A 26229-nucleotide genomic window follows, 5' to 3' on the forward strand; every position below is an offset into this window, starting at 1 on the left:
GACACAGCCTCCTGCACCTCCACCATACTCCGTAACAGGCGCTCCACAGATGGACCACGTAAGCTTACGATGCTGGTGAGACCAACCCCAGGTGCTCTTAACCTGGGATTTGTCCACTTCTGTGCAGGGCAAGCCAGGGGCCAGGCTGGAGGGGATATCCAGTGTGGGGGGGGAGCCAGAGAGCATTCTGGGCGTAAATGGAAACCTTCTACGCTGCTTACACCTGTCATGTTACTGTCGCAAGTAATACACAAATTATAAAGTGAAGGATTTAAATTCAGAGAGTAGAGACAGACAGAAGAACTGGAAGGCTGCCGGGGTGAGAAGGCAGGCCTGTGCACCTGCGCCCACCAGGCATGATGGGCTGCGGGCCTGGCCCCAGATCCGTGACACTGGAGGGCGAGCTGGCTGACGCGCAGTGCCACACGCCTGCCCACGCCCGCACCTCCTCAGACGTGGGCTCCTCGATGGCGAGGTGGCAGGGGTAATTAGTGGTGACACACAGCTCCACAACACAGCCCTCTCCCTCATCGCTGGCATGAGGGATGCTGCGGCTGGGCAGCGAGTCTAGGTGGGTCTTTGGATGAACCACACACAGCCAGAGGCCAAAAGCCAGGCTCTTGGCTCTCCTGTTTCTCCAAGAAACCCTCAGTGGTGGCTCATCAACCACACAAGCCCACCATGAGGCAAGGTAACCCACCAGGAGTGCTTCACACCCTCATCCTTTTATCTCTAAAGTTTATTTTTTTTAGTAATCTCTACACCCAACATGGAGCTCAAGCTCGCCACCCTGAGATCAAAAGTCACATGCTCTTCTGACTGAGCTGGCCAGGCGCCCCCACTCTCCTTTTTTCAGGGGAGGCAAGTGTGCACTGAGACAGTTGGCTGTGGATGGCACGCACCGCCTGCTGCTTTATAAAAGGGCCTTGATTACATCACGCTCCCCAAATCACACACTATCTAAATACACTGAGTGCATTATCCAAAGAGTCAACCAGAAGGCTCATTTCCCCCTCGGAGAAGAACATGCCACCTAAATATCTGATGTTTTTATTACTAGTTCAAACAGGAAACACTCTAGTGTTGGGTATGTGTTGAAGACATTTAGCGGATCTTCGTCTGCATATCTGATCCCATATCGCATGGGAAACTGAGATGCTGCTTCTAATCACGTGTGCATACTTCTATCCACAGAGCAAAATCTGTTGGGTAAAATGTGCTTGGCTCTTCTTGGGCCTGGGAAGAAGAACTTTCTGTGACAAGAAGAACCACATACAAGAAGTTCCAACACTGGAGCTCCAACCTCGCTTTTTTTTTTTTTTTTTTAAAGATTTTATTTATTTACTCATAAGAGACACAGAGAGAGAGGCAGAGACACAGGCAGAGGGAGAAGCAGGCTCCATGCAGGGAGCCCGATGTGGGACTCGATCCCAGGACCCTGGGATCTCGACTTGAGCCAAAGGCAGATGGTCAACCACTGAACCACCCAGGGGCTCTAAACCTTGCTGTCTTTAAGGCAGGACAGGTGGAACATGAGGGGACAGGACAGGCGGTGCATGTTCCTCCGCACCTGAGCACGCGGCAGGGCTGCAGCCTACCAGTAACACCTGCAGGACTTCAAGTGATGCCCCCAGTCAGCCCCAGAGGGTCCCTGACTGGCAGGCACTTCCCTTCCTTGTCTCCCTGGGGACCTTTACTTTCAACCACTCTTTCTAACTGCAAGATTTTATTACAAAGAGAACACTACGTGGGTGCAGCCACCCTGGGAAATGCTTGTCTGGACACCCGGAGTAAGCACAGACCTGGACGGGGAGCAACCCTGAGGCAAGCTGGGGCCGTGGATAGACTTGGTGATCCGAGTGGGAGCTATTTGGGCAAACCTTCTCGCCTAGTCCTTTAAAGCTGATGTTCCTGTTCTAAGTACTTCCAAGGATTTGTTCTTTATGGTCCCAGTTTTAGATCAGAACAGCTTATGCTCAGAGCACTTTGAGGCTGTCACCAGGTACAGCTGCCCCTCGCTTCTAACACTGAGTTCTTCATTTGGCAGAAAGCGACTGGGAATCCCAGGTTGGGAGTCCCAGCTCCACCTGTTACTACCTTTGTGGCTTTAGGGCAAAATACACGATCTCTCCGGGCCTCTGTTTCCTCAGCTGGAAACTGGGGATAACTGTGCCCCACAATGCACTGGACTGTTGTGAATGATCACATGTCATGTACCCAGAGCGATGCCCGAAACAGAGCGTGTCCTCAATCAGTTACTGGTTTGTGTTTTTGCTAATCAGATGCGGTTAGCTTCTATCACTCAATCTTGTTTATGCTCTTATCCTGAAAAAAAAAAAAAGTCTGTTACGGAAGCAACGTTTCTCATCCTCTCCAAGCATTTCCAAGCAGGCCACTAATGCACTGCACTCAGCAGCTAAATCTGTACCTAACAAAAGGCGGAATCTCAATCTGATGGTGTCTGGCTGTGCATAATTCAATTACGCGGGTGTCCTGGCAAACCGAGCACAGTGATGGTGCTTTGCCGTTCTGGTTCTTAGGACAGTGCAGCCCAAGAGTAGCTACTTAAATGTTCTCTGCAAGAGGCTGAGTGAACCTCAAATCTAATTACTACACATGTGCCTGCCAGGTCATGGAGGAGCCAAGCTCTTGGACGAGCTCAGGGACGTCTTAGTACTATCAATTTGTGGCATAATTAGATTTGAATGGAGAAATATCCTTTGAGTTTCATAGATTTATCAAGGATTATGGTGGAACTAGTGTTTTGGGCGATGGGTGCTGGAAGCTCACATGGGTAAGAAGATAAAAAAGTGGAAGGTGGCAAGCCTAGGGCAGTGGGAGGGCACTGCTCTGAGACCGCTGTCACACCTGCTTGATATTTCTGGGCCTCAGTTTCCATATCTGAACAATGAAGTTCTTTCTGGCTCTCCGAGACTGTGAAAGAACACTCCTCTCAAAGACTAGAGAGCCAGCAGCACTTCCTACAGATGGGAAAAGGTGAAATATGACATGGTCTCAAGACACAAATGGGGTCTACACAGAATAGCATGATTTTATTTTTCAGGAGAGTGAAAACCATGAGGAGGAACATATAAAAAACCAAGGGCTTGAACCTATATGTGAGATCATTTTCTCTGCATACAGCTGACCACTGGTCTTTAAATGAAATTTGAACTTAGTATTCAACTGCCAACATCTGATGTAATACATATTTTTAAAGGATTTTGTTTTCAGAAGAGTGATACATGCTTACCATAAAAAAAAAAATCTCCAGACATAAGAAAGGAAAATTCAGAGCTAAGCACTGTTGGCATTTTGATGTCTACCTAGGGGTCTCCTGCGTGCACAGATGTGCTGCATCACATCAATGTACCACTGAGGACCAGGCTTCATACACTCCTCTCTTTTTTACTGTGTTCAACCTTACGTCAAGAATGCCCTGTAGATCAATAAATAGAACAAGAACACATTGATTTAGTTTTGCTCCCTTCTAAGATTTAACTAAAAAGGTGAATTTTGTAAAGGATTGCTGAGCTGGAGGAGGGAGGCTGGCCCGACACCCAGGAGGACAGCCGTGTGGCCGTGGGACGGCGGAGAAGCAAGCTGGTACACACTGGCAAAGCCCCCAAGGCCTCGGTGAGGATGGCCACAAGCACCACCAAGTAGGGGTGTGGACGGGCCCGGCACAGGAAGGCCGGTGGAAAGGTACCTCGCCGTCCTCCACAGACCCCTCAGCTGGACTGCCAAACGCTGGCTCCTGTCCCATGAGGGACTCTGCTTCTGGGAACGGGGGAGTAGGTAACAGCCGACCTCCCACTGGAGCAGCAAGAAAAGCTTGAAACAACAAATACATATACAAAGACTCTGATTAAAGGGCAACTGTAAGCAGTTAAAGTAGTGAGAAATTATAGGACCAAGAAGCAAAGATGACAAGAACCCAAAGGGATGGATGGCCCTGCACCTGGGGTCTGTCCTCCCCCCGTGAAGGTGGGAAAGGAGTCCCCCCCACCCTGACAATAAATACACACGTGCGAGACCTGACAGAGCAGATGTGCAGATGTGGGGAAAGTGGGCAACACTGATAAAGGAAAGTAATTAATTCAAACAGGCTCCACACTGGGTGTGGAGCCCAACACGGGGCTTGAACTCATGGCCCTGACATCAAGACCTGAGCTGAGATCAAGAGTGGGATGCTCAAGCGACTGAGTGCCCCAGGCGTCCTGATAAAGGAAATTCTTTACACCGTCCTTCACTCTGCTATACATTTGGGATTATTTCAGAAAGTTTAAATGAACAAACCAGCAGCTGAGAAAAGAAGTTGAGTCTCACTGGATGCCACCCTCGGGCGTACGGAGACGCGCCTGCGTTTTCCCATGGAGCATGTCCTGCTGTCGACTCTGGTCTCTCTCCTCTTTGTCACCAGGCTAGCCCCAGCTCTCCCTGTCACCCTCTTGTCCCTGCACGCCGTGGCTATGCCTCCAAAACCTGCTCCTCAGTGGCCTCTTCCTCTTTAGTGTCTTGGTTCATTCACTCTGTATTTAGTGCGGTTTTTACTGCATTATGATGACAGCCTACGGTTTCTACTTATTTCAATTTTTTTTGGAAACCGCAGAGGTTTTCCCTGGGAACTAAATGTTAAACGCACAACCTTGTGACCACCTGTCTCCGGAAGCCTCTCCTGGCTCATGGCTACCGCGTGTCGTCACCACCTGACCCTGGACGGGCCATGTGGTCTGGCCGTGTCTCCCACCACCACCCGCCTTATCTATTCTGTCTTAGAGTCCCACCAGCTCTTAAGGTTACGTCATCTAGAACACATACGTCCCTGGTGGTTCTGCTATCTGGGGACCCCGTGGCTGGCTTGGCGAAGCAGTTCTGTCTCAGTGATGCTTTTTTGCCTTGAATTGAGCTTCACCTGCTATTAATGACATGCTCCCTACTTTTCTTTTGGGTCTAGCATATCCCTTATCTTCTTTTTAATAATACCCTATTACATTTTATCCATCTCATATTAGGATTTAAAGCCAAAGTTAGATGAACCGTGTTTGTTATATACAGGAACATACGTATATATAAATTGTGTATATAAAATATATAATATTGTAACATACACGATATATATAATAATGCAAACAATGCATATATAAAGGTAAATGTAACTTTTAAAATTATGGAAATACATGGGGATCCTCGGGTGGCTCAGCAATTTAGCGCCTGCCTTCGGCTCAGGGTGTGATCCTGGAGTCCCGAGATCGAGTCCCACGTCGGGCTCCCTGCATGGAGCCTGCTTCTCCCTCTGCCTGTGTCTCTGTCTCTGTCTCTCTCTGTGTCTCTCATGCATAAATAAATAAAATCTTAAAAAAAAAAACAAAAAAAATAAAATTATGGAAATACAAAAAATTATGGAAATGATCTTAAATTTTGGTCACCTAGAAAAATGTGTGCAATACCTCAGCTAGATATTTGGCATTGAGATATAGTTCAATAAATTTATTCAGATTAAATAGCATTTTGAAAAAAAAACAAAAAACTATCTTCCGATACTTGAGATAAAAATTTCCAAAATAACAAAATGACCCATTTGCAATAACAACTGACCAATGTCACAAACACTAGCTACGAGGGTGTGCGTGACCTAGGTGCTCTGATGCTGGTCTCACGACCTGCAGGTCTGGAGCGCAGGAAAGATACAGGCAGGGGAGCCCCCGACCACTGCCACGGTTGGGCTTGCATGCCTGTGCTCTCTGCAGCAGCTGCATGGCAGGGGACTCCCAGCCCGCAGCTCTCTGCCCACAGTTCAGGCAACACATTGTCGGCTCTGCAGCCTCAAACGCATAGAGCATGTCAGTTGCTTTTTTGCTGGAAGTCTCAGCTTCTTATTTTTGCTCTAGGATTGAAGAATCTCCTTAAACATGTTGAAAATCTCATCTCCCCACTGTATCTTGTCTTACTTTCTATATTATTTTCACTTTTGATCGTTTTAAGGAACACAGCTCACCACCCTGAGTACTTACTATGGGCTAGGTATCCCTCTAACTCCTCCAAGCCCTCGGATGCTCGTAGCACCACACCAAGGGGCTGCTATTCTTCCTGCGACATGAACAAGAGGTCAAAGGGACAGGCTGGTGTCTGAGCCAGGGCAGTGTGGTTTCAGAGTCTCTCAACGGCCTCCGGGAAACAAGCAGCTCCCTGGCGAGGGGACAGTTCTGGCCTCCACACTGGCACTGTCCAGCTGGCCAGCAGCCCTTCCAAACCTCCCAGGGTGGTCGCCTGCACGCTGCTTACCCCGTCCAGGGAGCAGCATGGCCTCATAGCCCCTGCTCCAGATAAAGCCTGTGTCTGTGGCCCCAGGAGACTTCAGAAACCTGAAAAAAAATATCCTAAGGACTTAGAGCTCCTCGATGAAAAAAAAAAGATCTGTGAATTAAAATCACTGGTGCCTAGTACATGTAACTTTGATGTGGGCCAAGTTCCCCATTAGCCGGTAGCATGGAGGAGAAGGTGGGATGGTTAAAGGAACCCTTTACACAAACTTAAATGGGATTTTGCCTTAGCTCCAAGTCTGACTTGGTAACATTACTACCCACCCAAATCCAAATCATCAATTCTTCCTTCTCTTGAATACTCAGCAGACTGCAAAATGTGCCCCAAGCTGGACGCCAGGGTGAAGTTCAGACGGTTCAGGTCCGTGGTGTAATTCACCTACAAGCTCTCGGCCCATGTCCAGACCCCGGGCTCTTCCCCAGGCCCGCTGTCCCCCGGCCCCCTTGGCCATGAACATGGTCACCTGCTGCATCTTCCAGACAGTCTTCCTTGGAAGGTCTAGGCCAAGGGACCGTGCTCTCTGTGCTAGAAGGTACGGTCTTCCCAGGCCACCAGCCAGGCTGGAGTCAAAAGACAGGGGCTGCATTTTTTTCCTTACTGTGCATGTGCTTTGAATGCACGCCTAAAAGTAAAATGTTTCTCCAGGAATCTGGCAAGAAAGGAAAGCAAAACAGAAGATCTTGCCAGACCTACCCGTTCTCTGAGGCTTTCTTTGTCATGTGCTCACAGGCAAGCTAAAGTTAAGAAAGTGAATCTCCAAGATTTCAGGACTTTTTCTCAGAGCTTTTTGGCAGCTGTCTTGGGAGAGGAAAGGGTGGTAGCAGTCAATTATAGGGCTAATTTCTGGTTTGCCCAGCGTGTAATGCAGATTCACTCCTCTAACCCCATCCAGATTGCCGATAAGAACACGGTGGTATCTTAATGCATAAATTCTTTGTACAAATGCCCCAAGCAACCTGACCGCCCTCGAGCGTTAAGCTCACATTATGGGACCCCACAATTTTACGAGGCTCACAGCCAGGACTGGCAGCGGGCCTCTGAGGTTTCACCTACGAGACGCCGAGTCTGGGAAGAGAGTTCTCCCCTGGAACAGTCGCCTGAGCCGGACAGGAAAACACCTCCTCAGACTCCGTCAGTTACGGGTGGCCCCTGGGGTGTCAGCAGCGACTCTCAGGTGCCCAAGCCAAGGGCCACTTACTGTCGTGATCTTTCCACACCTCCTCTTTTGGGGGGAAGACTGTTTCTCATCTTGACCGAAAAGACCACTTGGTCCTGAAACGGGCCTCAGTAGCTCCAGGGCCAGGTGCACGGGCCGCTGCTGCTCGGGCTCCCAGGGGACCCTTCACATGTGCTGCAGGCACCCGGCCGGGCCACAGTTGGGCAACCAGAGGAAGAGGCCATCCTCAATCTTTGGATTCAGCGAGGACGGGAAGTCAAAACCAAAAGCACTCCCGGTCATACTGGAGTGAAATTTAAAACAAAACCGTTATTTATAGTACTTTGATGTTTTAGACAGCGTATTTACAAACATCACGCTGCCTGATTCTTAGAACCATCTCACGAGAAAATTCTATGTTGGAACAGTTAACAGACTTGACAGTTAACAGAGATGGAAATCCAACTCCGGCCCTTTTACTTGCTCTCACTGTGTGCTCTCCAGAAGATACCGAATGCACGTAAGGGACGTAAGGGAGGGCTCTCTGGGGCTAGATGATCGGAGCCAGGATTGAGAAGGGTGGGCTACCCGGGAGGTAGCTCCTGAAGAATTATCAAACCACGTAATTAAATCAATCCTTTCGGGGCACTCTGTCACCCGCACACAGTCTAGAACTCTCCCAGCTGACCTGCTGTGACCCTATCTTCCTAAAACATCCGCTCCGGTGAGAACAAGCGGGCTGACTCCGAACCACCAGAGGTGAGAGCGGTTCTAGAGCGGAGCTCACCTCCTTGCTCGCACGGATGAACACCCCAACTCCGGCCAGTGGTAGCGGCGCCTGCTGGCCCCTCCATCAGCCACAGACGCTGCTCAGGCTGTGGGTTTTGGTGACACCTGGGCCGCACTCCCAGGCAGCTCGGGCCACGAATAAATATCCTGACCTGGGGACAATACTTTGGCCACATCAAAGCTTTTGTCCTAAACGCTGAAGCTACCATCAATCAATTTTCACCAACTGGAATCTGGATCTGCAAACACGGGGCGGAGCCAGCAGATCTAATCATCATTCCCCGGACGTGTCTGATGCCACTTTGCTCCAGACTCGGTGCCAAGTCCTCTCACCCCTCCTGTCACTGAATGCCCACAATGTTTCGTGAGGGAGATTTATTATTCCCATTTTGCAAATGAAGAAACGGTTACTCAGCAGGTTACGTAACTTGCTGGAGCCACACCACTGAGCAAAAGTTGAGACACGCAGGGCAGTTATCTGCGAAGGAGGGCACCGGGGGGCTGTGACGGCGGAGGCTGGGAGGCGGCAGGGAGGCCGGGGTCAGGGTGGAGGCCACCCTCCAGCCTCCATGGGCCAGCTCCACTGTGCTCACTGCGCTTGGAGCCAAACAGAAGACACGGGGGAGCGCGTTGTTGGAATGAACTCGGAGGGGGCCCACTCACTCACAGACGCCTTCTGGATCTTGCCACGTCTGTGCAGAATTATGCTATTACCTGGCGTTTTTCTTTAAACAGACATAATTTTGACTGAGCTCTGTCCTCGGCAATAATAACCCAGGAAATCATGGATTTGACATGCTAATTATATATTTTTATACTCGTTAATGTATAACCATTAAAATGATGTCCCACGCTGCATCACTTGGATCATCTCTTGTGCCACCAGCAGTGTGGACCTACCACACTTGGGAGGAATCGGGACTGCCCCACAGCATAAAGGAGAGAACAAAATGAGAACTCCCCCATCTTTTGCCTTATTTATGGATTTCTAAGTTGATGCTTATCACTCCATAAAGTGCAGGCTTTGAGGCCTCCACCTACTGTCCTGAGTAGGAGGCAAGAAGGTCATCCTAGCTCACTGTCACTGCTGCACGGAGACCAGATGGCCACCACCTCCCAGCCTCCACGGACCCCCTGGTGGTCTCTGGTTCTACAACCAGAAACTCCTTAGGACCCCGTGCAAGAGCCTCTCCATCCACCCCAGCTACCAAGTAGTCACTTTTTTTTTAATTTTTAAAGATTTATTTGTGAGAGAGAGAGTGCACACATGTGCTTGTGCAAGACCACACCCACGGGGGAGGTGGAGATGTGGGGAGGGGTAGAAGGGGAGAGAGACAGGCTCTCAAGCAGGCTCTGTGCTGAGCAGGGAGCCTGACACAGGGCTCGATTTCACAACCCTGAGATCATGACCTGAGCTGAAACCAAGAGTCAGATGTTCAACTGACTGAGCCACTCAGGTGTCCCCCAAGTAGCTACTTCTTTTTAAGGTTTGCCTCAATTTCTGTCATAATACCGCTGCCAGGGATCCCTGGGTGGCTCAGTGGTTTAGCGCCTGCCTTCGGCCCAGGGCATGATCCCGGGGTCTGGGATTGAGTCCCACATCAGGCTCCCTGCATGCAGCCTGCTTCTCCCTCTGCTTGTGTCTCTGCCTCTCTCTCTCTGTCTCTCATGAATAAATAAATAAAATCTTAAAAAAAAATACTGCTTCAAAAATAAGACTGCTTTTGGACAAATTAAGCTCAACTTTAGCCAGTGTAAGCAGCTAGCTAAATCTCCTTATTTTGGGAATGTACCACTGTCTGGAGGACTGTTCCATCTAATAAACGGACAGGAAGGGGAACATCTTCCTGGGTTCACCTGCAATGGTTTTAGTATCACGAGCCAAAAGGCAGCTTAAAAAGAGGCTATGCCCATCAGTCATATAAGTTTCCTGAAACCATGTTCCACAACTCCACTCAGAAGCGGAACTGGCCCTCCACAGTGGCTTCTAGTCCCTTTTTTCCCTTTAATAGACTGTTGCATATTTTCTATTACTTTAGGCCACATCACATTTTTAGAGGTAGCCAAAATATAAGTAACACCCCCCAAAATATGCAAGCACATCTCATATACATTGAGACATCCCAGATACCAAGAAGAGGAACCCTCTTTCATTAGTGGTTAAACAAATGAACGCCACCACACCACACCTCTCTTGCCCAGAGCTGAGCGAGGCTTACTTCCTGCACGTGTGCACGGCGCCGTATTTGCACACGGATTGCTGGCCTTTACACTCTTCACCGGTGTGTAGCAGGTATGGACACAGGAGTGCTGAGAGGCGTGTGCCAGATGAACACGCCAACGGTGAGACAGCCATGCACCCAACCGCTGCACCCCATTACCGCCACCCCTGCCAGTTCCTCAAATCCCCCCTGCCCCGCGCAGTCTGCTCTGCCAAAACCCCCCACGCCCCAAACCCGTCCTCATGACTGCTCAGCGGCTCTCCCTCCCCTCACCCCATGGCACCTGTGGCTTGAGTGTCACTGGCATGTGAGTTTCCATCCCAGGGACTTCTGTTTTCTTCCCACCTTCCTTCACCGGCTTCCTTATCTTTGTGGCCCTGCTTTATAGTTATAGACTTGCATTTTCCACCTACACCTGTGAACACAAGCATCGGATACAACCGCTAATACCCTGACCCAACTCAGCAGAAATCGGGTTTCTTTTCAATAGAGTAATGCCATTACGTCCTGTTTTGACTACGTGCCTTTGCTAGGTATTGGCTGGGACGCACGCTCAGGGCACAGACAAAACTGCCGGGTCCCTCCCTAAGGGAGACCATGCGTGGGCCCATTTTCTCTGCTCTGGGCCAGCCCTTGGCCACCCAAGGCTTTTTTTTTTTTTTTTTTCATTCACACACTTAGCATATGCAACTTTAATCAACCAAAAGAAAAAGTCCCAAATGTACAAGTGGAAAAAAAAAAATGTTGACACAGGCTTAACTAGTATCAGCTACTTTTATGTACAGCTGTATAAGTTAAAAAAAGCTACCCTCTATGTATATACAAAAGTTGTTTATACACAAGTCTGTACATAGGGTCTATACATTTATTTCCTCAGAACCCTTAGGTGCCACCTTTTGGTGAAGACACCAACACTTCATTCACATATCTTACAAAAAAAAAAAAGACTATTTCCAGGATTGATAGCAACACTGCTAACACTCTGGGCCTGTCGTCGGCCACCAAGTGGGACCAAATCAGGTCAGAGCTTTCAAAGCCACACTGAGGCTCTGTTTAGTCCTGGGGTAGATCATCCCTTGTGAGTGCCATCCCTGCTCTCGTGTCGGGAGAGCCGTGTGTGGCTCATCAATCCCACGTAGCTGCCAGGGATAACGGGGAGTGGTGGTGGTGGTGGCGGCGGTGGTTCATGGGAATAAAAGGTTACAGGGGTGGCAAGATGCCAATGGATGGATTTGGAAACCTGCTCTCCTGTGGACTGGCAGGTACTGAGCCCTGGGCAGGGCGGGAGAACACCTGGGCACATTTAGGGATTCCACTTCGGATGTCCTCTGGGTCAGAAAGCCAAACAACGGGAGCTTCTGCATCGACGACAGGCTGAAGGCAGGTGCTTGCTTGACGCACACGGCACTCACGGCTTCTGAGGCCCCCCCGACAGGAGCAAACGGGTCCCGTTTCTGCTCCAGCATCCCGGGCAGGAGGGCCCAGCGTTTAGCTCCCAGCTAGGTGGGGGCTAAACACAAGCACTTCTCGAGAACTTTCCCTTGTTGTCACCATGGGCACCAAGCCAGTGCTGGATTTCTAGGAGCACCAAGTCAATACTGCAAACAAGGAAATTACGGAGATAGAGCCCCGCAGACAAGTGCAATCCGAAGGCGCCTCCAAGGGTGCTGGGGGTGGGGGTGAGGAACCGCCATGCAGAGCTATGGTCCCTTCCGACCCCCTGCAGGACCCCAGTGCCCCACCTGGCCCTCTGCCACCAGGGGCGATGCGTGGAAACCCATCGAAACGTCAACGAAGCACAAACATTCACAGATGGAGTGAGTCAAAGTTCAGTGGAAAAACCATCTTCCTTGAGAAGTTCCAATTAAATGGAATATTAAAAGAGATCTGTTCTAAGTAAAGCATAATCCATACTTTAACAGAGGTTAAGGTGACAAGCTTTCTTTCAGGAAACTAAGAAATCTGGACAGTAGTGAGTGTTCAGGTCGCCCTAGATCCTCAAGGGCAGCCAGGGCCCTAGCCCAGCATTTCTGGAAGCAGCAAGAAGAGAATGTCTTTTTTTTTTTTTTTTAATTTTTATTTATTTATGATAGTCACAGAGAGAGAGAGAGAGAGAGGCAGAGACACAGGCAGGGGGAGAAGCAGGCTCCATGCACTGGGAGCCCGACGTGGGATTCGATCCCGGGTCTCCAGGATCGCGCCCTGGGCCAAAGGCAGGCGCCAAACCGCTGCGCCACCCAGGGATCCCAAGAGAATGTCTTAAAAAAATATCGTACTCAGAATTCATAAGAATTCTTGCTCCCTTAAAAATAATGTAGGGCCTTTCCTTTCCTGGTCCCTTCTTTTTGGGGGTGGGAGTGAGGAGGCCAAATCCCACGCTCCTCCCCTTCCAGGGTTTACAGGACAGAAGTCAACCAGCTGCCTTTAGCATGGTGGCCGGCGTCCCAGTCAACACTAGGAACACAGCCACCGAAAGGAGCAATACCAGAAACTTTATTTGGATTTCTCCAGGAGGTGATTTCAAAACTTCGGCTTTCCAGGGTGAAAGGCGGCAAGAAGTTGGAGAAGATGTATTGTTTCTGAGGTGAGCATATAGAGTACCTTCAAGTCTGGGTGCAGGGTTAGAACAAACCTTCCTGCTGTCCCAGAGCAGAAAGTCTGTCCACCTGTCAGCTCTGGATGATGACACGTGGAAGCACGAAAGCACAGCACACGGCGCGGGGGAGTGTGTGGCCCACACTCACCTGGATTCACATAACCCCCTCCCGCCCTCCGGCTTCCTACATAATGACACCAGTGAGTGGAGTGGGCTTTTAGAAATTGGAGGTGCAGTCACAGGACATCCAACCAGCCATTTTAAAGTGTGCAACTACCCTGGGATCCCTGGGTGGTGCAGCGGTTTGGCGCCTGCCTTTGGCCCAGGGCGCGATCCTGGAGACCCGGGATCGAATCCCACGTCGGGCTCCCAGTGCATGGAGCCTGCTTCTCCCTCTGCCTGTGTCTCTGCCTCTCTCTCTCTCTCTGTGTGACTATCATAAATAAATAAAAATTAAAAAAAAATAAATAAATAAAGTGTGCAACTACCCTCAGCAGCATGAGGTGTGCTCACGACGTGCAGCCACCCTTTCCCGTTCCCACACCTTTTCACCCCTTCCAGTAATTGCGCCTCACTCCCCGCCCTCCATCCCTGGCAACCTCTAATCTGCTTCCGGCCTCTATGAATTTGCCTAGACCAGATGTTTCATATAAAAGAAATATTTTTAAGATGAGCATTTAAGTTACACGAATTGCCTAATATTACATGGTAATCCCAAATGTAAACAAGGTAAAAATTGGATATTTGTGGCTTAAAATGATGCTCTGGAGTTAGGATTTCACAAACTGGTAAAATTTCACAAAGAATCTTCATGATAGACGTTGGTTTACCACCCTGACAAAGAAGAAAGTTAAAAAAAAAAAATTCCCAACAGAAAAGATATTTTTTTTTTTTCAGAAAAGATATTTTAATAGCACAGAGGACAAATCTTAGAATGAAGGAGAGTCCTGTAAATTGAAAAAAATGTAGCCTTATTAAAAAGCAACATTACATCACCTTGGTTTTTGCCTTGGACAGGTGAGAGCCTTGGGAGAGAGGGGCACAGGCTTTTGGGAATGACTGATCCTGGGCCACTATCCTGGGTGCACGTGAATGCAGCTAAACTACGTACGCATGCTCCCTGGCCCAAGGGAGCTCCCCCACAAAGACAACCTGAGGAACGAGGTGGATTTCTTCCTCTAAGAAGGAATCTTTTTGACGGTGAAGAATGATAAGATCTAAATCTAGCTCAAGAATCAAGAAGGACGGTAGCTTTGCAAAATACATCAACATACTGTAAATCAGGGAATGCCACTTCACCCAGTGTGGACGGATGCCAGCCTGCGGTCTGGAGAGGTTACACAGCACGCAGCCAAAGCAACAACCTTTACAAATAAATACCAGAGCTCTGACAGGCAGGTTCTCCCGAACTTGGCCTTTTAAACTGGGGTATGCAACCTGGGGGGTGCGCAAAGCCACAGGATAAACATGACACACTTCCTGGAGTATCGGTTTGACGATGCAGTTAAATCGTGCTAAACGCTTTCACATTAACTCTAATGATAATGAAATAGAATACAAAATTCCAAGCTTTTTAGGATAAAACCTGAGACTTCAGAGACTTCAACACTTTGGGGGTTCTTCAAGGACCGAGCCATGAGTCAGGCCAAGGCCCCAGACTCTGCTAAGAGTGGGCTGTCCTGGCTCAGAGTCAGAGGAGCCGCCAGGGAGAGTGTGGACGGGGCTATCCTGATCTGACCAACTCCAGGCCAGACGGGGCTGCAGAGAGGCCAGGAGGGCGAACAAACTGGTTCTAATATTTACATGGAAACACGGGACCCTGAATACAAAACAATTTTGAAAAAGAAGAACAAAGCTGGAGGACTCCCACTTCCTGATTTTAAAACTTCTGACAGAGCTACAGTAATCAAGGCGGCAGACATACAGACCAACGGAAACAGCAGAGAGTCCAGAAATAAACCCTCACATTACGGTCCATTGATTTTTAACAAGCATGCCAGTCCATTTGATGGGGGGGAAAGGATGGTCTTTTCAACAAATGGTGCTAGGAAAATTGGATGCCACCTGCAAAAGAAAGAGGTTGGACCTCACCTAATACCACGTACAAAAATTAACTCAAAATGGATCAAAGACCAACTATGATCACAGCACCCTTCGAAGAAAACATAGGAGCAAATCTTTGGATTAGGTGGTGGTTTCTTAGATCTTAGCACCAAAACCACAAGTAGCAAAAGACACATCAGATAAACTGGACTTCGCCCAAATTAGAAACTCCTGAGCTGGAAATGAGATCATCAAGAAAGTGAAAAGATGACCTACAGACTGGCAGTAAATATTTGCAAACTCCAGCCATGATAAGGGACCGCCGTCTGGGTCCAGGTCCACAAAGACTGTGCGGTGACAAAGTCACGACTGTCACTTCCACCTGCATCTTTCAGGCCCCTCAGCACGTCACCAATGCTAGGTCAGCTCCTCTTCAATCTTCATGCTTCCCACCTCACTGGTTCCCCCGGGGATTTCTGGCAGAGGCGTCCCCTTCTCCCCTCTGGTGCCACCAGGTAAACCAAAGCCATCGTGCCCTACCGTCCCCAGGTTCCTTCTCAAATTCCCCTCCCTCCCTAGAACCTTCTGAAAGCCCTATGTGCTGAAGAGGACCCCGAACATCTGGGTTTCAGCAGATCTGGTTTTGATAGCCTTATCATTTCACACGTAAGAAAGGAACAGGGCTGACCGCACAGTGACAGGGTCTGAAATAGAGCAAAACCAGTTCACTCACCTAATGAGATGCAATAACCAACCAGCGTGACAGGCCGTGAGCGAGCCCCTGGCTGGAAGGCTAGGGGATGACTGACCTGCCGATCCACCTGCACCCTCGTGCTCTGCTGTCTTCATGAATAGGGGTGCACACTGCAAGGGGCCAGGCAAGGGTGAGAGTGTGCCCCTGGGGAGAAGCACCAGCAGAGTTCAGTTCTGGCCAAGGCACAGCACAAATCCGTGATTTTGGCTTTCCAGTGAGCGGACTAAATGCATAGCAGTAACTTCAAAGGCACAGAAAAATGCAGCCCCAGTATCTGAGAAGGTCAGGCATCAGTATAAAGCCTCCACTTTTAATGCTATGCCCGTTCTTAAATTTTTGAGTAGGTAATACGTTCGCATGGCTCGAATCCACACACAAACACACACTCATGGTGAAAACCCTCAGATTTCCTCACCAAAGGTATCGCTTTTAGTTTGTCTGCCCTTTGAGCTTCCCTACGGAACCCCAGGAATGCACCCTGAGGCCTTCCTCCCTCCCCCATGGGCTGACAAGAGTGTCCCGCCTTTCCCCTCTTTCCCCTCGATCCCTCTGACCTCTGACGCTCTCCACTAACCAGTCCATAGAGAGATGCTATTTGATAGAAGCCCTCTTCTCAGATTTCTCTCACCACATAGCCATACCCCATATCCCAACATACTCTCTAGTGTGTCAACTAATCCCCCGGCCCCCAGCAGCGTCTGGGGGCCACCGATGGGCTTACCAGGTGTCACTTCTCCTGGGGGGCCCTGTCCTGCCCACTAGGCCTGCTTACCCTCCTGCATGCCTGACTGAAGCAGGTGTAGACAAGCACCCCCAACACCCTGTATACTGCCAAGCACCCAAGGCGTGATTTCTAAATATTTGCCAAAGGAATGAAACACAGTTTTAGATGGACATGAGGCAGGAGGTCAAGAGGAAATTTTGTTGTTCTTTCTGTGTTAGGTATACTCCATAAAGGTTTCCTCCCTTCTGAAATGAACTCATTTCACTAACAATTTTTAGTCTTAATTTTAGCCCCCTTCGGTACAACAAAGGATGTAGGGCGGCCACACTGCTTGTATCAACAAGAGCACACATACAGAGTACTTGAAAGCCAAGAACGAGGAAGGAAACATTTGCAGAGCTTTATGAAAATGAGGAACTTGAGTTCATAGACTGTTTTTCTACTACAACATAAACATCCCCTCGGTTGTATACATCATCAAGAAAGAGTTGTCTTTACTACTGTTTCCCCTTGGACAAATGCCTATACTATACCAAGTTTTCAGATAAAACAGGCCTCTCCCCATCCAGACCCTCATACTATATATACTATTATTAATAGGACGATAGATGCAATTTCATACTAAACTGTAAGAATTACTCAAGAGGAATCTTCACCAGTAGTAAGTTTATGTTCAGCACTGAAATCACTTCTGTTGCCTTTGTTGAAAATGCAACCTCACATTTGAGTGTCTCAGGATGTGTGAGGTCCTTAAACCAAGTGGAAAATGGTCAATCCGAGTTTCTCCAGTAGGAGCTTTGGGCTGGGCCGAGAGCAAGTGAGCCCATGTGAGGCTCCCCTGAGTTCAAGTTCACGTAGACCCACAACCTCCCAAGGTACAGCCCGACATTCAGGGCTCAGAATCTGTGTCTCCTTTCTAGATGATGCCCTAAGCTCAACCAACACTGGCTTCCGCAGCCCTGCACTCTACACACACCATGATAAAACACAAAAAACAAAAAACAAAAAACCGAGAGCAGAAAGTACCGTGTAGATGGATCTCGGTGACAGAGGAACCTGTAAGAGCCGCCCTGGTGCGCATTCGGAGAGGTGCGAGAGAGGCCAGAACGGTGAGTCAGAAAACCCCAGTGCTCATCTGGTCTGTCACCAACTCCTTGTGGGACCTCAGGCCAGGCGGTGAACCTTTCTACTTTGGTTTCCACGGCTGTAAAGGTGGGCCTAATAATACCTCTTTGCTGCCTCGTAGGAGAGAAGATGGTTAATGAACACATGCAAGGAGCTTTGAAGATGAAAAAGTTTCCTGGGTGCTAATGACAAACAATAACAGTCTACGTGTCCTCCTCCGGTGCCCACTCTGCAGCAGCTGGCAGTCCCGGCCTGCTCCTACTAAACTGGTGTCCTTAAACCATTTTTTTTCTCACAGCTCCACAGCTCTGAAAAGCCCCGGAAGAAATGGATGACAGTAATGCTTAGGGTACCAGATGACTAACGCAAGAAAGCACACGCAGGCAGCAGCCGCCAGACCTGCACCAGGTCCTGCGCTGTCCTGCCTCAGGTCTGCACACTCCTCATTGGCATAAATATTTCCATGGGCATGAGTTTCAGTTTCTTTGGGTGGGTGCCACAGTGAAGGCTATCAACTGGCTGAGATGTCCCTTGTTTTTCTGTCAAAGAATGTTTGCCTGAACATGCTCCTTAAACTTCCCTTTGTCATTATTGTTTTTAATATTCACAAGTGAAGTCTGGCGTGGAAAATTATTGGGGGGAGGGTTGGAATGGGAGGCTCCAAGTGTAGCTTATATTTCACTCAAAAGGAGGCTCTCCTTTTCTTCAGACGGAGAAAAGGCTCAAACAGGCAAATGATCAAGCCTATATACTAAAATAACAAGATTGTCGACTGAACTGGTTTTATAAGCTGATATCAGGCTTTAAATAAACATGCGTTCATGCACACAGGCACTCAAACACACCCTCCCCATCAAAAGGTATTTTTCCAACCTCCGTAGGCAGGGCAATCTATGTTTGTGTAATTGAATACACAAAATTACAACTGAGATCAAAATTAAATGCACAAAAATTTTCAGGATTAATATTTTGATATATGTTCACATGTAACTGATGCACAAAATTCAGAGGTAAAAAATACAGGATTCAAGCTCCTGGTATTGCATTGTTTGAATTAGCAAAGTCAACCCAAAGGAAGTGTGAGGAGCCTTAGGAGGTCAGTTTGTGAAGGCCTCATCTGGAAAACAAAGGACAGAAAACAAAGGACAGAAAGGAGTGCTTTAGGGCAGGGACTCCAAGGAAAGAATTTCAGGGCAGCCCAAATTTAACGTGGCTGAAAGTACAAGTTTCAGTTAACCTTTAAGATGAACATCTTTTCAATGCAATTTTATTCATTACTGACTTTATTGTAAAGAGGAAAAGTGTCTGGATTTATCAGAGTTTTAAAAAACCCTTACTCACTGGACAGTCACTGAAGTTTTCGAAGGCGAAGCATTTCTGCTAAGAATAAAGAAAAGGGAGGAAATTGCTCATTCTCTTGACAAGCTTTTGTCCTCAGAGATACCAGATGAACAGAAATGGAAGCACCTTTAAAATCCTTGAAAATAAGTAATTTAATCACATGCATATCTTCCTATCTACTTACCTACCTACCTGCCTATTTTTAAGTGATCTCTATACCCAACACGGGGGCTCGAACTCAGGACCCTGAGATCAAGAGCTGCATCGCTCCCCTGACTGAACCAGCCAGGCTCCCTTCTCATGCATCTTTAAGGCATTTGCAGATTCAGGAAGGTATAGAGACTTGGGCAAGGACACCAGCAAGTGACTGGATCTGAGAGCTCTGGGTTCTGGTAGGAAGAGGCGGGCCACTAACATAACATGACCTCAATGTTTCCAACCTCTACTGAAATATTTTAAGAGCAAACACAGAAGGGTCGGCAATGCTTTCTATAGGAAAATGTCTCCTCAGGACCAGGTCTCGAGCAGGGAAAAACAAAAACCCACATTTCTGGCAGCCTGGTGTAGCAGAAGTGGCCTAAGTTCTAGGCGCGAGGTTTCTTCTGGCCTTGCACTCACTGTTTAGTCAGGTGCACTCGGGGGATGGTTTCTAATGCCTGTAAAACAAGCCCAGAGCTTTTCTATCCTGCCAGGCTGTGGGCGTTGAGTGTCTGTGACGGCCCCTGGGACAGTCCCAGGCATGTGGTAGATGCTCCACGGGGTGTTCCTCCCAGAGGCCCACCTGGGCCAATAGTTTAAACCCAATTAGCAGAAGGATGTCTGAGATCACACTTAGAATTTATGCGATATATGTATATAAGGTACAATACACAGGATGATATAATGTAACAGTGTTACTCCAGGACATCAAAACACCATAGACAGCGGCCAAATACTAAAAACCCATAAAACATTTACGTTTCTAAAACTGCTCGTGTCAATCTTTTTCTTAACCAAAACAAAAAATTCATACTTTCTGTGAATAACTACATTATGTACGTGAACACGAGTGCACGTCTGGAATGAGACACTGTGAACCCAAACAACTCACTTTGAGGCGACATGAAAGGAAGGAGGCTGACTGGGGGGGGATAAAGCCAGAGAGATTTTCAGATTTGTAAATAAAACAAAATTTTAAAGTTTTCGCATATGGATTTTTTTTTTTTAAAGATTAAAAAAAGAGGGATCCCTGGGTGGCGCAGAGGTTTGGCGCCTGCCTTTGGCCCAGGGCGCGATCCTGGAGACCCGGGATCGAATCCCACGTCAGGCTCCCGGTGCATGGAGCCTGCTTCTCCCTCTGCCTGTATCTCTGCCCCTCTCTCTCTCTCTGTGACTATCATAAATAAATAAAAAATTAAAAAAAAAAAAAGATTAAAAAAAGATACAAGGAAGCAGACTATGGTGGAAAGGGAATTCTGTGTCCTGGGGTTACTTTGCCGCCACCTGCGGTGCAGGCATTGAGCTCAATTACCCAGTCCCTGTGGCCTGGGAGACCTGTTCACAACATTAGGTGGCTGACTTTAATTTGGATTTTTTTGGGAGGTGGGGGAGAGAAAAAAATAGAGGCCTGGTAAAAATAGGGCCAAGGTCACATCCAGCCCAAGGTAGAAAGATTTCCTAGGCCAGTGGCTTCCTTTTTTTTTTTTTTTTTTTTTGGTGTTAGGACCCATGTACATTCTAAAAAGTCCAGAGGGCCCTAGAGAGCTTGGATTATGTGGGTTACATCTACTGATATTGACCAGAAGATGTTTATATACACACACACACACACACACACACACACACACACACACATGTTAAGTGTGTGAGAGAGAGAAAGGAGGGGAAGGGGCAGAGGGAGAAGAAGAAAGCATCTTCAGCAGGCTCCACACCTACCACAGAGCCTGATGTGGGGCTTGATCTCATGACCCTGAGATCATGACCCGAGCTGAAACCGAGAGTCAGACACTTAACCAACTGAGCCATCTGGGTGCCCTGAGAATGTTTAAAATATTTACGAATTCATTTAAAGCAATAAGAATAGGCTCATTTTGTGTGAACTTAAATATTATGAAAACAACCTCTCTCCCAAATTAGCAAAAAAACCTGTTTTTTTTTTTTTAATTTTTTTTTTTAATTTTATTTATTTATGATAGGCACACAGTGAGAGAGAGAGAAGCAGAGACATAGGCAGAGGGAGAAGCAGGCTCCATGCACCGGGAGCCCGACGTGGGATTCGATCCCGGGTCTCCAGGATCGCGCCCCGGGCCAAAGGCAGGCGCCAAACCGCTGCGCCACCCAGGGATCCCAAAAAAACCTGTTTTTACATTTCTGTGTCTCTCTTAATGTCTGACTTAACAGGACAGAAAAGAGTCGCATTTCTGCTTCTGTATTCAATTTGTTTGATGTGCTGTTTTGGTTGAAGTATGTGTGTGTGGGGGGAGGAGCCCACCCTCACACAGATATGTTTATTTGAAGAACAGAGGCATTTTGATGACTTTCTCAAAAAATTGTGGTTATTCCTCTTTGAGTCTCTGCTAATATTCAACAAATGGTAGTTTCTCAAAAATTACTTGCAATACAGACCTAAAACTATAGTGATGGACATTTTACATCCAAACCCCATGGTAGTCCTACATTTGAATGTCTCTTCTGCCTACATGTGTTGGTAGCATCATTTCTTGCTTGCTTGAACGTATTGGTGTGTGGGGTCATGCAGACCTGTCACGGAAACATCAAGAAGCTCCATTTGTTAATATTACCAGGACCATCAGCATGAGGAGCTGTCAAGCTCACGTTGGCAGATACAAGTTTTCCAAAATTCTATTTTTTGCTTGCAAGCTTGGATTTTATCATGGGCAACAATCAATGTCACTGCTGTTTCCTTTGAATTGACTGATTTGCTTCATTACTTCTCAAGACCGTTTGTCTGCCTTTTGTTCTTTGAAGTAAGAATGTTGAGCCTGAAAAGTGGCTAGTTCAGCTTGTAACTCATATAACTATTTGGTTTTCCTCAAGACAAGCCCCCCTGCCCCAATGCTCTGGCATGCCAGAGGTCTCCGCAGTCCATCACAGACATCAAGATTGGTGGCAGGGATTGAAACTTCCTAAAACTAACCAGGTCAAGCTTCATCGAGGACATTCCGAGGTCAGGCTGGTGGGCACAGGATAGAACACAACCCACCACCTAGCTCTGTGGAAGGAGCACTTTTACCCACCGTGGCTACACCGTGACAGAGGCACGAGGCCTTGGCATTCTTGTGAAGACCGTTTTGGCCTTGTAAATCCCTTGAAAGCATTTCTGGGACTCCAGGGGCCCCCGGACCACACCTGTGAACCCTGCCCTGCTCAGAGACTGAGCACCTTCACACCTTCAGATTTCTGAAAACAGTCATCAGATGGATCTACTCCATGAAGGTGAGAAAACCAAACTGTTGACAAAGCAAACCCACATGCATGCACATGCCCTCCCCATCTCCTCCTCCTTGAGGCCTACCATGAACAGGGGAACCCGCAATGCGGAAGAACTGGGCTTGTTCCCTCCACTGAAACATAACTATTCTCATAACTTTAAGTCAGAAGACTGAAATTAGAACCCATCGCTCCTGAATGACACAACCAGCAGACAATCCTTAAGTAGTACAAAAGTTCACGTGCATCAGTGACAAAGGAGAGCCCGAAGAACCCCATCAGCCAGTGTTAAAACAGCTCAAGCTCTATTGTAAACGCCACAGCATTAACACAACAGTAAGATCTAAGGTTACCGTTGAGATCCCTCTGAGTTCAAATACTATTGCAAATAAGAAAACCCAACAAGGGGTGCCTGGGTGGCTCCCATGGGTATTGCAAATAAGAAATCCCAGCAAGGGGTGCCTGGGTGGCTCCCATGGGTAAGCATCCGACTCTTGGGCTCTGGGCTCAGCTCAGGTCATGATCTTGGGGTCCCGGGATGGAGCCTGGCATCAGGCTCCTTGCTGGGTAGGGAGCTCTGCCCCTCCCCCCACCTGCTTTCAAATAAATATATCTTAAAAAAAAATCTCAACACAAAAAAGGAATTCAGAGGAATTTAATGTAGTGGGATCTGACAACAAGACTGTAAACTTTCAGAAGTCAAATTTCTAGAGCATCAGATTCCTCACCTGCATTTAAACACAACTAAAGGGGAATGACAAGGGAAGTCACCCTGTTTGGGACTAATCACATATCATGTACCTTTGACTCTGAAAATAACATTCTTCCAGAACATTACTGAAAGACCTTTTTCGGGCACCTGGGTGGCTCAGTCAGCAAGCTGCTCAGCGGTGAGCCTGCTTCTCCCTCTGTCCCTCTGTCCCTCACCCCAACTGGTGTGCGCTCTCTCCTCTCTCTCTCTCTCCCTCTCTTGCAAAAATAAATAAATAAGTAAATAAATAAATAAATAAATAAAAAGAGAAAGACCTTTTTCGAAAGTGTTAACAAGGGTGGGGAGGGAAGGAGGGATCTAAGCAGGCGCTGACCTCCTGTTTAGTGGAGCAGAGTGGACCAAAGGGAGCTGCAGGATGAGCACAGGGGCCAGCGAGGCCGGGAGGCGGTGCCTGTGATGGGCTTACTAGGGACTTACACAGTCTGTAAGTGGGACGCGGTACATGCATGCTCCAGGATTATTGATGACGCTAATTTCTTCAGGCTGGTGAAAAGGCAAACCAACTGGGAGACGAGAAAAGGCTAGCTAAGTGGGGGAGGGAGAGAGAAACAGATACGCTTCAAGATGAACCAACAACCAAGTAATACAGCGGAAGGGGAAAAAAAGTGTGGTTAAGATGCTGGGCTCTGAAGTCTATCTAGAAAAGGGGTGACAACTTGTGGGGAGCCTCGCAAGGCTCCAGGCACCATTTTAACACTTCATCTGCATGGGTTCCTCTTACCCTCATAAAACCCAGGGAGGCAGGGCATCGCATTCCCATTTCCAGGCACAGAGTGAGTCAGCCCGCCCAGGATGGCTCCGCCAGCCAGCGCTGGGGTGCGGGGTGGGGAGCCCGGGGCACCCCACCTCTCGTGTTCAGAGGGAACCCTGGTTTTCTCTGCGTGTGTGCCTTAAAGGCTGTTATGCTTTAAAAGACCAATAAAAATGCCAATAAACGTCCAAAAAGGTGTACACCCCCAAAACACCGTCTGGTAGGAAGGTGCTGCTGTCTGCGCAGCCGCTAGGAGTCAGCAACCGGGCCCGCTGGCACCCGGCGCCGGGCTGCAGGGCCTTGACGCTGCCCCGCCCGGGGCGGCCGATCCCTCACCCGATGAGTCCACCAACGGCCACGGATTTGTCAACTGGCATAAAGGTTAAAAGGAGGAAAAGCCGGAACTTGAACATAAAGACCACTGCTCACTGTTTAGGAAACAATTTCTGAATAATTACACCTCCTTTGTGCATTTTCCCTAAAGCTGAACACCGTAGGGATCCCTCGGGACATTATGGAAAAGCTTATGCCTCCAGGCAGCTTGTATACCCGCTTCCCTAGATTCAACGGTTGTTCGTATTTCGGCGTACTCGCTTTACGGAGTTTTTCTGTGTATCCTTTCAAGAAAGCTACAGAGCTCATCACACTGCACGCCTCAATAATCCCACCTCCAGTCCCCAAGGAGGACAGTCCCTACAACAGGACCACACCTTTACTGCGCCCAAAACTAATTCCGCAGCATTCCATGTCATTCTGCACTCGACCTTCTCCGACTGTGCCCAAAATGTCCTCTGTAGGTTTTTGTTTTTATTTTTTTAGAACAAAGATCTGATGTATATTCATTTGTTGTATTTGTAACAATTTGTCTCTTGATTTATGGACAATTTAAGGACCCAAACCAAAACCAGACTTCACCCGCTATCTATAGTTCTCTGTCCTCATGGGCTCCGGTCAGTGTCCTTCCAAGATTAAAAGACTTTCCTTTAAGTACATTAGTGAGAGAAAACCGATCACCCCATTTTTGAGTTCACGGCATCTCCACATCTTTGGTGGGACTATCTCCATCTGGTAGGGAAGAGGTTTCCTCCGAAGCCAGGCCCAGCAGAGAGTGGTTACCTGTGTCCACTTTTTAAATCAGGTACCTTGTACAGCTTCTCATGAGCCTGACAAGTACTATCTGATCAAGTAATTAGCTAAAAAACACACCAAATAAACACCATCTGGATGATCCTTCAGAGAAACAGCTTTTTATTTTCAACCTGCCAACAGTGAGTGCTTTCACACTCGGGATGATGCTAGAGGTCATGGGAACTATCCAGCTGGCTGTGCCCTTCCTCAGGATACTTATGATCCGTGGAGGAGGCAAGAAAACGAAGCTCACAATCAACACCTGGCAGACTAGGTGGTGAATCAGGACAGCAGGGAGGGGGATGATCACACTAAGTGGACGAGCGCCATGCAGCAAGCTCTCATGTGGACCTGAGATGAGCTCTGAACTCCAGACACTCGAATATATTACGCTGGGGAAAACAGTAACAATCAGAAGGCGCATGTGATGTGGAAGCTTCATGATTATCTCTCAACACCTGGATGTGGGGCAGAGGGGAGAGCATGATCTGAGACTCTGATTCCTTCATTCTCTGTGGCCAAGGCCTTGCACTCTCCATAAATGCTGCCTCCCCTCCTGGGACGGCCACTAGCAGCAGCTTGGGGACATGTAGCTGGCACCAGGGGCAGGATCCGCTCCCCCCCCCCCCCCACCGACTCGGCCTTACAGGCTGGTGACCTTGGGGACGGGAGACACTGGCACGTGTCCTGCTCACCTCCCAGGCAGGAATGCTGGCAGGAACCAGTCCGTGTTCTCGAAGAGCGCCACTCTGCAACCGTATTTGACGTATGGAACCAGAAGCCAGATGAGGAGGAGGATGTACCCCAACCACTCAGCCCGTGAGGAGTCTGTCCTCTTCCAAGGCTTAAAAACACACACCCTTTTCTTGACTGTCAACCTCATGTCTTTTTCTCTCATTCTTCCTATTTTAGTGAGAGAATTCTGGGAGTTTAGCTTTTGCTGTAAGGCAAGAGTCACGGTCAGAAAACTCTTAGGAGATATTACACCCAAGTCCAAGGGAAGGCTAATGAAGGAAAGGTGTGCAGACTTGATGCAAACACCCCCACCCCAAGGGAGCTGCGTTACTTTGGTTAC

At 48.2% G+C, this 26229-nt stretch overlaps 1 protein-coding gene across 15 annotated transcripts in view; it reads right to left on the minus strand.

Annotated features, from left to right (window-relative positions):
- Positions 1-26229, minus strand: part of PPP2R5C (protein phosphatase 2 regulatory subunit B'gamma) — a 125966-nt gene that overhangs the window by 66288 nt on the left and 33449 nt on the right. Inside the window, exon 1 of one of the 15 annotated variants that reach the window (XM_041759342.1) lies at positions 25850-25981. The exons of 11 other annotated variants lie outside the window; for them this stretch is intronic. Coding sequence is in view for 1 of the 4 variants with exons in the window: in XM_041759331.1 (XP_041615265.1) it covers positions 8268-8478 (211 nt within the window). In the remaining 3 variants the exon portion in view is untranslated. Of the gene's footprint in view, positions 1-8267; positions 8502-10774; positions 10921-15863; positions 16311-25849; positions 25982-26229 lie in introns of those variants that run through there. 3 more of the 15 variants (XM_041759340.1, XM_041759334.1, XM_041759331.1) reach the window with 3 other exon arrangements.

Source organism: Vulpes lagopus, chromosome 6, assembly GCF_018345385.1.
Source record: "Vulpes lagopus strain Blue_001 chromosome 6, ASM1834538v1, whole genome shotgun sequence".
In the NCBI taxonomy this organism is placed as follows: domain Eukaryota; kingdom Metazoa; phylum Chordata; class Mammalia; order Carnivora; family Canidae; genus Vulpes; species Vulpes lagopus.